At 44.9% G+C, this 14,251-nt stretch overlaps 1 protein-coding gene across 1 annotated transcript in view; it reads right to left on the minus strand.

Annotated features, from left to right (window-relative positions):
• Positions 1–14,251, minus strand: part of RNF212B (ring finger protein 212B) — a 198,259-nt gene that overhangs the window by 91,617 nt on the left and 92,391 nt on the right. The window contains exons 6-8 of the mRNA XM_077469396.1: positions 13,711–13,742; positions 13,452–13,498; positions 10,368–10,410 (exon numbers count right to left, since the gene is read on the minus strand). Of these exons, the coding sequence (XP_077325522.1) occupies positions 10,368–10,410; positions 13,452–13,498; positions 13,711–13,742 (122 nt within the window). The remainder of the gene's footprint in view (positions 1–10,367; positions 10,411–13,451; positions 13,499–13,710; positions 13,743–14,251) is intronic.

Genomic DNA, 14,251 nt, shown 5'->3' on the forward strand with positions numbered 1-14,251 from the left:
ACCACCTGACCGACTGTGTCCAATCACAGTTGGTCACAGAATGTAAACAAACCACGGTAACGAGCTGTTACTGGGTTCTCTTCCTCACACACCGATCGTGTGGGGAGATTGCAGTAACAGCTCGTTATTGCTTACAGTGCACACCAACAGACACTGATTGCCCCCCAGTAATAAAGAGGACCTGTCACCAGTCCATCAAAGTACCTGAGTACCCAAGTACCTGTCACCAGCCCATCAGAGTACCTGTCACAACCCCTCAGCCTCAGATTACCCAAGTACCTATCTGCAGCCCATCAGAGTACCCGAGCACCTGTCTCCAGCCCAGCAGAATACCTGAGTACCTATCTCCAGCCCATCAGAGTAACCGAGTACCTATCTGCAGCCCATCAGAGTAACCGAGTACCTATTCCAGTGTCCTGGTGCTCCAGAACCTTCAAAAGTGTGATAGGTAGGAATGAAATTAGATGTGTAATATAGGCTCCTAGAATGCCTGAAGGTACTACTTCAATGTTGGACCTCTCTATGTGGCCAGGCTGTGTAAAAGTCTCACACATGGGGTATCGCCATGTGTAAGAGTAGCAAAATGTATTTTGGGGAGTTATTTTTGCTATGTACATGCTATGAAATATCATATAAATTGACCACTTTGTGAAATTTTATGTGTAATTTATGCTCCTAGAACGCCTGACGGTGCTCGCTCCCTGCATGTTGGACCTCTTTATGTGGCCAAGCTGTGTAAAGGTCTCACACATGTGGTATCGCCATACTCATACTCAGGCATCGCCATACTCAGGACGAGTAGCAGCATGTATTTTGGGGTTTCATTTTTGCTATGTACATGCTATGTGTTAGAAATATCTTATGAATTGACCACTTTGTGTAAAATAAAAATACGTTTTCATTTTCTTTACAGTTTTTCAAAGGCTTTTGGAAAAAAATGAACCATTCAAAAAACTCATAATGCCTCCTAGAATTTATGTTGGGTTGTTGGCTTTCCAAAATGGGGTAATTTTGTGGGTATTTCCATTATCCTGGTGCCCCAGGGCTTTCAAAAGTGTAATAGGTTCTTAGGAAATTAGATGTGTAATTTATGCTCCTAGAATGCCTGAAGGTGCTACTTCAATGTTGGGCCTCTGTATGTGGCCAGGCTGTGTAAAAGCCTCACACATGTGGTATTGCCATACTACATAGGAGGAGTAGCAAAATGTTTTTTGGGGTGTAATTGGAAGTATGCATATGTTGTGTGTGAGAAATAACTTGTTATTATGACAATTTTGTATAAAAAAATAAAAATAATAATTTCTTAAATTTCCCAAGAATTGTTGGAAAAAATTACAACTTCAAAAAACTCGCCATGCCTCCTACTAAATACTTTGGACTGATATTAAGCTATTCGCAAAAGTTCTAGCTACCCGTCTGTCCCCTCTACTGCCTAAAATTATTCATAATGATCAAGTGGGGTTTGTCCCTGGCAGGGAGGCAAGGGACAACACCACCAAGACGATACATCTTATATCCCTGATCCAACGTAAAAACCTAAGAGCTTGCCTCTTATCTTTCGACGCTGAAAAGGCCTTCGATAGGGTCAGTTGGAGGTTTCTACAGCTGTCTCTAGAACAACTTGGCCTCGGAGCTCCCTTCATCTCTAAAGTTATGTCCCTATATTCACGACCCTCAGCTGCGGTCCTGGTCAACGGTACCACATCAGCCCCCTTTGACATTGCAAACGGCACCCGACAGGGCTGCCCCCTGTCCCCCCTCCTCTTTGTCATCATCATTGAACATTTGGCCTGTGCCATACGACAAAACCCCTCCATCCTCGCTATTCAAACTCCGTCTGCACATCACAAACTCTCCCTGTACACTGATGACCTCCTTGTGTATATTCAGAATCCACACATCTCCCTACCATCCCTACTCAGAGAATTTCAACGTTTTGGTATCCATAGTAACTTTAAGATCAACATCTCTAAGACAGAAGCCCTCAACATATCCCTCACCCCCTCCACGCTGTCCCTTCTAAAGTCCAACTTTTAATTTAAATGGCAGACCAAGGGGATCTCTTACCTGGGGGTCATTATACCCTCCAACCTAGATGATTTGTTTTCCCTGAATTATATTCCCCTGCTTAACCGTATACGGAAGGACCTTGAGGAGTGGGGGGGATCTCCTTTGCCCTGGTTCGGAAGGATTAATATCCTAAAGATGGACACTCTACCCAAGTTCCTGTATTTATTTCAAACGATCCCCATCCATGTCCCCAAATCATTTTTTATCTCCCTACGCTCGCTAGCTATCAGATTCATGTGGAACAGGGACCTCCCCAGAGTTAAATTTAAACTGCTTACACTCCCGAAGACTATGGGAGGAACAGGCCTCCCTGACTTTGAGACCTACCATACAGCTGCTCATATGTCCCGCATCATAGAATGGTTCCCCCGTCCTCCTTGCAAGGCCTCGCTGTCCGTTGAACAGGACCTTTCTCCTGTAGATCTCCGAGCTCTTCTATGGGGATACAAACAAGACTACTCTCATATGACCTCCTTATCCCCACTGACCTTGGCCTCCTTGAAGCTGTGGTATATGACAGGGCTAAACACCACCCTTTCCTCTGATCCGGGCCCCCTGACGTCCCTCTCTGACCATCCTGCCTTACCACAAAGTACGGGGGCAGCCTCCCTAGGACCCTTTAAGCGTACAGAGTGGCCGCAAGCTCGCACATTTGTGCATCCTTCTCAGGGGACCTCGGTCCCCGCGGCAGACTCCGGAGATTGGCTCACGGCCCTACATGTGTCCACGTTTACCAAACGCCTACACTCCTCCTCTCAAATACATCGCAAGCTTACCAACTTCGAGGAACTGTGCTCGCTCCCAGAAACTCCCAAACACCTACTATCCTCCTTATATAACCTACTGCAGACTTTAGCACATGATCAACTCCCACATTACACTAGGCTGTGGTCTGCGGATTTGGGTGAAGACATCTCTGTGACGGAATGGCAAACCTCTTTTCATTTCACACATAAGTCTACCATCTCCTGCTACTCTCAAGAAAAGAACTGCAAGCTATTGTCCAGATGGTACAGAGACCCTGCTACTTTACACAAAATCTTCCCGTCTACACCAGCCACCTGCTGGCGCTGTGAAGCTTCAGTCGGAACTTATATACATGTCTGGTGGGACTGTGAGAGGATCCGCCCCTTCTGGACGCAGGTTTTTGAATGTTATAATCTCTTAGCTGATGTTCCGGTTCATATCTCTCCGGAAATCGCATTACTCTCCATACTGCCCTGTCTATTAAATCGCAGAGACAGAGATTGCTCCGCTTTTTTATGTCCTCTGCTAGACAACTGATTCCTGCTTATTGGAAGACGACGAATACTCCCCCATTGTCACGGTGGGTATCGATTATGAATGACACCATGAGAATGGAGGAGATGTTGGCACTGGACAATGACACTTACATCAAATTTATATCTCAATGGTCGATCTGGCTCCGCTTCTCCTCCTCTGACGCCTTAAAGAACCAAATCTTGAACGCATAAGGACATTGTGGGCTCTCTCTTCCCTACCCCCCTTCCCCATACCCCTTCCCCCCTTACCTCCCCTCTCCTCTTGCTATCTAGCTTTCCCCTCTACCACTTTGTTCCTCTTTATTTTGCTCCTCTCCTCCCTTTCCTCCTCTCTCTCTATCTTCTTTATGTTATTGATTAAATATTGTCTCATGTAGTAACCCATGAGTATTTTTCACTACTGTGGCCTCATGGATCGGAGAGCAGGCCGTCTTCCCTACTCTCCAAGCTTCCCATCAGGGACCGGCTGTGGCCGATAGTCATTGGCCGGCCCCCCGTAAATGTACTCCTGTTACTGTTCCTGCTTGCATTTGCCTCATGATGGTTACTGTTTTATTGTTTTTACTTGAAATGTTTCAATAAAAATATTTTCAACACTAAATACTTTGGACTGTCTACTTTTCAAAAAGGGGTCATTTGGGGGGTATTTGTACTTTCCTGACATTTCAGGGCCTCAAGAAATGAGATAGGCCGTCGGTACATCAGGTGTGATCAATTTTCAATGATTGGCACCATAGCTTGTAGACTCTATAACTTTCACACATATCAACTAATATATACTTATTTGGGTTATTTTTACCAAAGATATTTAGCAAAATAAATTTTGGCCCAAATTTATGAACAAAAATAACTTATTAGCAAAAACGAAAAAATAAGTGTTTTTTTTTTCAAAATTTTCACTTATGTCGAAAAAATAAACTCAGTGGCGATTAAATACCACCAAAAAAAAACTATTTGTGTGAAAAAAATGATAAAAATTTTGTGAGTACAGTGTTGCATGGCTGAGTAATTGACATTCAAAATGTGAGAGCACTGAAAGCTTAAAATTGGTCTGGGCAGGAAGGGGGTATAATTGCCCTGTATTGAACGTTCAGGTTTCAGTACAGCGAAGTCAGAAGTTTGAATATGTTCTTTTCATTATGGCTGTAAATTTGTTTATGCCTCTGTGTGGTACACAGAAAACAACAATATGATTATTGTGTATTCTTGTCCTGTTAGGCCCTTAGACACTGCCCTGCTGTGGCTTATCCGCAGTACAGGTGCAGTGCGCTTTCCCATAGACTTTTATTCGCGTTTTTGATCCATTTTCTAAAAGCACACCAAAGGTGCAGCATGCAAGACATTTGGTGCACTTTCAGAAAACACACCAAGAATAATAGAAGTCTATAGGAAAGTGTGGATAACCTGCACAAAAACCGCAGGTACACTGTGCTGCATTTGTGCTGCAGGGATACCGTAGTGGGGCAGTGTGAAAGCACCCTTAGTAGTTCTGATGCATTTTCAAACTTAAAATAGAATTCCTTGTTTAATTATACTGAGGAAGGTTGGCACAGCTGCGCAAGCCCTCGTAGCTGTATGTTGGCTCTTTAAGACACTATAGTAGGCGCACCCGCATCATGTCCCTAGAGCCAATACGCATGCCTGACAGGCACGATGACCGCCGGGCACCCGCGATCGATCGTGACACAGGTAACACAGTTAACCCCTTGATCGCCCCCTAGTGTTAACCCCTTCCCTGCCAGTGACATTTATACAGTAATCAGTGGGTATTTTTAGCTCTGATCGTTGTATAAATGTAAATGGTCCCAAAAAAGTGTAAAAAGTGTCTGATGTGTCTGTCGCAATGTTGCAGTCCTGATAAAAAGTGCAGAGAAAAAATAAAAAATAAAAATGCCATAAATCTATCCCCTATATTGTAGACGCTATAACTTTTGCGCAAACCAATCAATATACTCTTATTGTGATTTTTGTTACCAAAAGTATGTAGAAGAATACATATCGGCATAAACTGATGAAGAAATTTGTTTTATTTTAATTTTATCTTTGATATTTATTATAGCAAAAAGTACAAAATATTGTGTTTTCTTCAAATTTGTCACTCTTCTTTTGTTTATAGTGCAAAAAATGAAAACCACAGAGGCGATCAAATAGCACCAAAAGAAAGATCTATTTGTGGGGAAAACAAGGACATCAATTTTGTTTGGGTACCACGTCACACGACCGCACAATTGTCAGTTAAAACAACGCAGTGCTGTTTCGCACAAAACAAAATAAAAAAAAAACGGCCTGCTCGGGAAGGGGCAAATCCTTCTGGGGCTGAAGTGGTTAAATAGGTTGTTTGAGCCCAAACTATTTCTATTACAAAACAATGTGGCTGCTAAGTGCGCTGTAATAGATTGTAGTAGCATGGCAGAAGCACAGAGGTTGGTGAATGATGTCACAATCTCCACCTCAGCCAATCATTGAAAACCTTGTATTCACTGCTAAAAATACAAGGCTTCTCCAGAATGATAGAGAAGCACTGAGCCCAACTCGCTTTATTTCTGGCAAGTGGCAACAGATGGAAAGTTGCCCGTACTGCTGCCAGAACACAGTGCTGCCTAATGTATGTAAATAATGCTACTATGGTCTATTAGGCCAGCCATACAGGATTTGAATCTTGGCCGGTTTAGCGGGAAGTGGCCAAGATTTGAACTGTTAATGGGCAGGCTGAATGTACAAAGTTGCTATAGCTGCTAGTGAAAATCCCTGTCTTCGCCTGGCGGGGATGACTTTCCTTGCCCTCCCCTGCCGGGAGCAGACAATAGCCTGGGACAAGGTCACCCGATGCCCAGGGCAAAGATGGCAAAATGCCAGTGTCATTTCAATATAAGAGAATACTATACACATTAAATTAGGTTTAATTTGATAGAAACAGAGTTCACACATTTTAACTATATGTATTTTATTAGAGGCACTTAAAGTGCTTCATTAGTATTTTCAGTGCTCCCACATTTTTCTTTTAAGTCTGTTTAACCTGCATTGGTTAGGGTTAAAATGTTGAGGACTGAAGAGAAAGTAGGAGTAAAATAAGCCCCATTGCTCAAGTAACAGTACCCCCCAGCATTGATGTCAGAAGATTAATAAGAACCCCTAACTTTAGTGATCGTAGTTTAAGCAATAATAACCTACAGCATCAGTGCCAGTCTTTTCAATCATAACCCCCAGCACTAGTGCCAGTTTTGTAATAATATTGCCCAGCATCAGTGACAGTTTCTGCATTAATAGAGCCAAGGAATTTTGCCTGTTTACACAAAAAAAAACCTAGCACATGTGGCAGTTTCCATAATAATAGCCACCAACATCAGTGGGTGCCAGTTTCTGAAATTATATCCCCCAGCATTGGTTCCTAGTTTCTGCAATTACAGTATATCTCCTAGCATCGGTGCCTGTTTAGGAAATAACCCCCAGTATAAATGTCAGTCTCCATAATAATAACTGCCAACACCAGTGCCAATTTACGCAACAACAATCCACAGCACTGGTGTCAGTAGCAGTAATAATAACCCCTAGCATCAGTGACAGTTTCTGCAATTACATCCCCCAGCATTGGTGCCAGTTTCTGCAATTACAGTATATACCCTAGCATCGGTGCCAGTTTGGGAAATAACAGTCCAGAGCATAAATGTCAGTCTCCATAATAATAATCACTAACATCCGCAATAATAACCAACAGACTTGGTGTCAGTCGCAGCAATAATAACCCCCAGCATCAGAGATGGTTTCTTCAATTAAATCCTCCAACGTCTGCGCCAGTTTTAAAAAATAACTGCCAGTATAAAAGGCAGTTTCCATAATATTATCTGCCAGCATCAGTGCCAGTTTCTGCAATAGTAATCCATAACATTGGTGTCACTAGCAGCAATAATAACCCCCAGCATCAGTGCCAGTTTCTGCAATAGTAATCCACAGGATTGGTGTCACTAGCAGCAATAATAACCCCCAGCATCAGTACCAGCTTCTGCAATTATATCCCCCAGCATTGATGCCAGTTTAGGAAACCACAGCCAATTTCTGCAATAATAACCCACAGCAATGGTGCTAGCTTATGTAATAACCCCAAGTATTGATGGCAGTGTCTGCGATCCCCATGTGAACTGACTGAAGTGTGTTACTCTTTGGGGGGAGGTTAATTAACCACTTGAGCTCTGGAAGATTTTATCCCCTTCATGACCAGTCCATTTTTAGCTATTTAGAACTGTGCTAATTTAACTCGTAATTGCACGGTCATGCAACTCTGTACACAAGCCAAATTTAATTCATTTTTTTCCACAAAAATAAAGCTTTCTTTTGGTGCCATTTGCACACCAATAGTTTTTTTTTATTTTTTATTATATAAATGAAAAAAGGCTATAAATTAAAAAAAAAAGAATTTTTTTTTTACTTTATGCTATAAAACATATCCAATAAAAAAATAAATTAAAAATTCTTCATACATTTAGGCCAAAATATATTCTGCTACATGTCTTTGGTTAAAAAAGTATAAAGTGTAAAGTATAAATGAATTGGTTTGTGTGAAAGCTATAGTGTCTACAAACGTTGGTATATATATACTGGAATTTCTTTTCTTTTTTTTATACTAGTAATAGCGGCAATCAGTGACTTATAGTGGGACTGCGAAAGTGACACTAACTAACACTTTGTAGGAACGGACTAACTGACATCACCAGTGACACTGATTACGCGTACACACGATCGGACTATCCAGCGGACTTAGTCCAGCGGACAACCCGCTGGACTTTGCAGCAGAGGTCCGCAGGACTTTCCGAAAGAGCAGACCTGCCCACACACGACCGTACTTTTCCAGCTGACTAGGTCCGGCGGACAATCTGCCGGACTATGGCGGGAGTCCGCCGGACCTTTGAAATGAACGGACTTGCCCACACACAGAGTAAAGTCCTTTCATTTTGAACGTGGCTCCAGGTAGCCAGGACTAGTGAAGGAAGTGAATTTCGTCGTCTCCATCAGCGAGATTGACACCTCGCTAGCCCCGTCACCTGGTATGGATTTAAAGGGGAACCCATATGCCAAAAAAACGGTGTGGGGGTCCCCCTAAAGTCCATAGCAGACCCTTATCCGAGCATGCAGCCCGGCTGGTCAGGAAAGGGGGTGGGGATGAGCGAGAACCCCCCCTCCTGAGCCATCCCAGGCCTCATGCCTTCAACATGGGGGGGTGCCTTGTCCCCATGTTGATGAGGACAAGGGCCTCTTCCCGACAACCCTGGCCGTTGGTTGTCAGGGTCTGCAGGTGGGGGGCTTATCGGAATTCGGGAGCCCCCTTTAATAAGCATTGTTCTGTAATGGAAATGGTTCATTTGAACCAGTTTGGCTAAAGCCCCGTACATATGATCAAACAATCTGGTGGAAAAGTCCGCCGGACAATCCGCCCGTGTTTGGGCTCCGGCTGACTTTTTTTTACCCAAAAGTCCGGCGGACTAAGATTGTAGTTTTGCACATCAATTTGTCCGCCGGACTCGCATTTCGGCGGACAATACTGCCGTGTGTGTGCTAGTCCTCCGTACTTTTGAAATGAACAGACTTTTCCCGCCCAGAGGTAAGTCCGCTCATTTTGAGCGCGGCTCCAGGTAGCCGGGACCAGCGAAGAAGGCGTTGCTGGTCCCGTTACCTGGTATGGACTTAAAGGGTAATCCCTAAGCTGAAAAAAACGGTGTGGGGGTCCCGCACAGGTCCATATAAGACCCTTATCCGAGCACGCTACCCGGCTGGCCAGGAAAGGGGGTGGGGACGAGCGAGCGCCCCCCCCTTCCTGAGCCATACCAGGCCGCATGCCCTCAACATGGGGGAGCATCCTCTGGGACTGTGACATCATAATGGGCGGGGACATCATCCGGCCATGTCCCTATATAAGTCGCCGCACGCCGCATCCCTGTCATTGTGACCTGAGACAGAGGCGAGGCAACAGCTCAAGAAGAGAAGCGAAGAACAGAAGGCCAGAAGACAGCGATGACAGAAGACCGGGCCACCGCTTGTAAAAGAGCTAGAAGAAGGCGGGGTGGCCCGGCAAGCAGAACCGAAGAGGGGGACAAGACCCCCGAAGAGGGGGACAAGACCCCAGAAGTCGGAAGAAGAGGGCGGCGGCGAAGAAGAAAGCCGGGCTCCTCCGCTAGTAAAAGAGCTAGCAGAAGATAGCAGAGGAGTCCGGCGAGAAGACCCCCGAAGATGGAAGAAGACCCCCGGAGCTGTGCAATAAACTATTTTAACCCTTGTGTGTTGTGTTTTTTTACATTTTTTCACAGGTGAATAGGTAGGGGTACATTGTACCCCATACTCATTCGCATAGGGTGGGGGGCCAGGATCTGGGGGCCCCCTTATTAAAGGGGGCTCACGGATTACGATAAGCCCCCCGCCCGCAGACCCCGACAACCAACGACCAGGGTTGTCGGGAAGAACCCTTGTCCTAATCAACATGGGGACAAGGTGCTTTTGGGTGGGAGGGCCACGCGGCCCCCCCTTCCCCAAGGCACCCCCCCATGTTGAGGGCACGCGGCCTGGTACAGCTCAGGAAGGGGGGTGCTCGCTCGTCCCCACCCCCTTTCCTGGCCGGCCGGGTAGCGTGCTCGGATAAGGGTCTTATATGGACCTAGGGGGGACCCCCACGCCGTTTTTTCGGCATAGGGATTCCCCTTTAAATCCATACCATGGGACGGGGCCAGCGACGCCTCCTTCGCTGGTCCCGGCTACCTGGAGCCGCGCTCAAAATTAACGGACTTTCCTCCATGTGTGTGGACGAGTCCGTTCATTTCAAAAGTACGGTGGATGCCGCCGCAAAAGTGCCATGTGTGGGCAGGTAGCTCGTTCGGAAAGTCCGGCGGACAGTCCGGCTGTTTTTCCGCCAGACTAAGTCCGCCAGATAGTCTGATACGTGTGTACGCGGCATTAGACATTACATTAAAACCAAATGTGACTAACATCATTCTGGTAACTCTTATACATTTAATTCCCCATTGCACTTACCTTCCAATTTGTCCGCTGTGATGACTGCTAACCCGAGGAGTAACTGAGTGAAGCAATCACAAATATGCAAATAAAGCTAATGTGAACATCTAATGCCTGCATTGAGTTTGTAATAAAGCTTAAAGTAGTACTATGGCCTCCTTTTAAATAAATCTGTGCTGTAACACTTTCACACGGGGTGGATTCCTTTCTGATCAGCAGGGGATCTGTGGGCTGATTTCCTGCTGATCGGAGCAGAGCAGGCAGATGGCACATCCATATCTGCTCGGTTTCTGCAGAATGGATGGACAGAGGCCACTCTTCTCTATGGGCAGCCAGGAGTGAACATACTCTACTGTCTGTTTACACCCAGCTACCTCCGATTCACTTGTTTTTTTTAGCCAACTCAATCAAACCTAGAGGTAGGCAAGTGTAAACATACACAAATCCGTTTACTCCTGCCTGTCCATAGGAATGCATGGGCCTTACAATCAGGTCTGCCTGAAGAACTGACAGGTGGACCTGATCAGAAAAGGGGCCTTAAAGTGTTTTCCCACATGTGCAGACAAATTGGAATAACACTAAATATCTAATCGTCGGCTAAAGTAGTCACAAGACGTGATGTAACACGTAGGGCGTGGTCGGAGTGAATCGCGGACCGAAAGTAATGCAAGAGGCGATCCAACACCGCTGTTTGTACCTTTTTGTGCTTTAATTCTTATTAATGTAAGCATCCATTTATCTTTTAATATTTAATTTAATATGTAATATTTATTTCATTGCCGCATGTGGTCTGGAGTTATTAGCGATACTTCAAGAGCTTGGGGTCTGAAGTTTGGATCCCATCAGCCCATACAATTGTCCAAAAGGCTTTTTATTAACTACATTGAGGTGAGAGTTCTGTGAGCACTGAATTGTTTAGCGAAGTCATGTTTTTTGGTGGAAGTTCAACTAACAAGGACTTTATTCATTTCATCCACTGATATTTGGACAATTTATTGTTTTATTTGTTTTTTGTTCACTGATCATTGATTGATTTATACTATTTAACCATGAGGTCATTCACAGAGTGACACCGGAGAAACTGCGCAATATCACTTTATTTATTCATTCATTTGTTATTATGTGTACTGTGATTTTGTCGCAATTTTTCAGTTATTTACTTAGTCGCATATTTTTTTTTTTATTCTTGTTATTACCTGGTAGCGCGGGGGACTATTTATTGTTTTATTTGATACTGGGCCACATGCCCCAAACATGGGGAATGGGTGCTTTGGGGAGGGGAAGCTCCCAAAACCGCCCCCCCCCTCCCCCATATGAATGAGTATCGGGTATGTAGTACCCCTACCCATTCACAAAAAATCTGTCACAAAGTAATAAAAACGCACATAGTTTTTGACAAGTCCTTTATTAAAAAATAAAAAAATTGTGTCCAATGATTTAAAGCGGAGGTCCACCCTAAAATGGACCTCCGCTCATCGGAATCCCCCCCCCTCCAGCGCCACAATCGGCACCTTTCAGGGGGGAGGGGGGTGCAGTTACCTGGATAATCCAGGTAACTGCACCCACTTCCGGGCTAGCTCTCTGCGGAAAGGGGCGTACGTTACGCCCCTTTCCGCAAGCGCCCGCCCCCTTCAGCAAGTGCCCCGCTGCCTGCTGGGAAACACACAGCTCCCAGAGGCAGCGGGGACCGTCCGGATTGCGCCGCACGGCTCGCGCATGCGCAGTAGGGAACCGGGAAATGAAGCCGAAAGGCTCCATTTCCTGATTCCCATACCCAAGATGGCGGCGGCAGGACCCGCCAGACGAGCGAGCGATCGGCTTCGGGTGCCGACATCGCGGGCGCGCTGGACAGGTAAGTGTCACTATTTAAAAGTCAGCAGCTGCAGTATTTGTAGCTGCTGGCTTTTAAAAAAAAAAAAAAACGCGGAGTGCCGGTGGACTCCCGCTTTAAATCCATCGTCAATTACGCCGCTCTCCAGACCTGAAAGAGAAAATAAAACAAAGACATTCCCGCTGTCGATGAAGGCTGACTGCCTACTACAGGCTCCACCGCCTGACATTTTTTATAAAGGTAAGGGACGGGGCCACCTGGCTACCTCACCTGGTAGCTCCGCCCCTTGGGACGTCACTGAATGTGAGGGGGCAGAGCCTGCAGTAGGCAGCCAGCCTTCATCAACAGCTGGAGCGTCTTTGTTTTTTTTTCTTTTTTGGGTGGCTTTACTAACCTCTTTTTTGGACAGCTTGACTGACAATGGATTTACATTGGAGGACATTTTCAAAAGCTGTGCATGTGTTTTTATTACTTTGTGACACTTTTTTGGTGAATGGGTAGGGGTACTACATACCCGATACTCATTCACATGGAGGGGCAGGATCTGGGGGTCCCCTTCCTGTTCCAACATGACTGCGTACCAGTGCAAAAAGCAAGGTCCATAAAGACATGGATGAGCGAGTTTGGGGTGGAGGAACTTGACTGGCCTGCACAGAGTCCTAAACTTCAACCCGATAGAACATGACCTCACAAATGCGCTTCTGGAAGAATGGTCAAATATTCCCATATACACACTACTAAACCTTGTGGACAGCCTTCCCAGAAGAGTTGAAGCTGTTATAGCTGAAAAGGGTGGTCCAACTCAATATTGAACCCTACGAACTAAGACTGGGATGCCATTAAAGTTCATGAGCCTGTAAAGGCAGGCATCCCAATATTGTTACTGTTGTCAGCTGCATAAGAGCTGGTAGAGGAGAAACAGCAGTACACTGAGCTTCCTAGTGAAATATTATGCAGCGAGGGGGGGGGGGGGGGTCAGGACAAGTCTGATGGTTGTAGGAGAGCACACTTAGTTCCCAGCATAACTAGAGAGCTGACAATGGTGTGATCTCCTGCTTAGTGTGATCAATTTTTAATAGGAAAGCAGAGGGACTGGCAGGAACACCAGGGATTTCACACAGGAAGCCTTAAAAAAATAAATAGGTTTATTTTTCAAGTACATGGCACAGCAGGCACCTATCAGGAATATGAAATGTTGGATTTACATATTTTTTAAGTCCCAGAAAATAATTTGTGTTATAGAAAGCATATACTCAGCTAATTTATTATACCTGTCTGCGAGGGAGATGTGATGGCTATTGGTCGAGGTGTGCAGGATCTAGCAGGAGACAAGCACCATAAATCAGCAATAGATTTTTTTGAATAGTCAATAAAATGAATTGAGCACAACAAATACCAGAGGATGCAGAACATTGGTCATGTGCCTAACCAGCTGTAGCTTTGCTCTTCTCCACAAAGGAGCAGTCTGACACTGTAAAACATACTTCCCCAGGATGCAAGAAATATAATAAATCCTGATAATGTTCTAACCTGTTGTTGTTTTGTGATCGGCTCAGGGAACCCTGAAGAGAAAATACAACTTGAATAAGCAGCTAAAAACAGACAGGGACTCATCACAGCCATGTTACGCTTATTATTCTTTTTAAATAGCTCAAACATGCATACTTCATAAAACACATCATTCAGTATAAAGTTTAAAGAAAAAAAATTGTATTATAGGATGTGGTTCTATATAATAAATCACCAGTGTATTAACTGTATTGACTCATAAAGTGTAATGATGTGTATAAAGTACTCATCTGCAGTTGCCATGGTGCTACATTTGTCAGTTATGACACCAGCCATTTAAAGGCTTGGCAGATTGGTTGAGAACACAGGCAACTGTTGCAGTTATCATTCATGGCATGCATTGAATGTAAAGCTGAGTACACATGGACTGAAATTCATTCAGTTGAGCAGGAACTGACATAATTACGATCTGTGTGTAGCCCTCTCTGTTCGATAGAAGCCGATAATTAGATCGGCTTCTGTCGAACGGTCTTGCTGGAAAGTCAGCCACTGCAGCCAATGG

The sequence above is a fragment of the Lithobates pipiens genome, unplaced genomic scaffold (assembly GCF_037356315.1).
Source record: "Lithobates pipiens isolate NorthernLeopardFrog02 unplaced genomic scaffold, aLitPip1_a1.2 Scaffold_11, whole genome shotgun sequence".
NCBI lineage: Eukaryota > Metazoa > Chordata > Amphibia > Anura > Ranidae > Lithobates > Lithobates pipiens.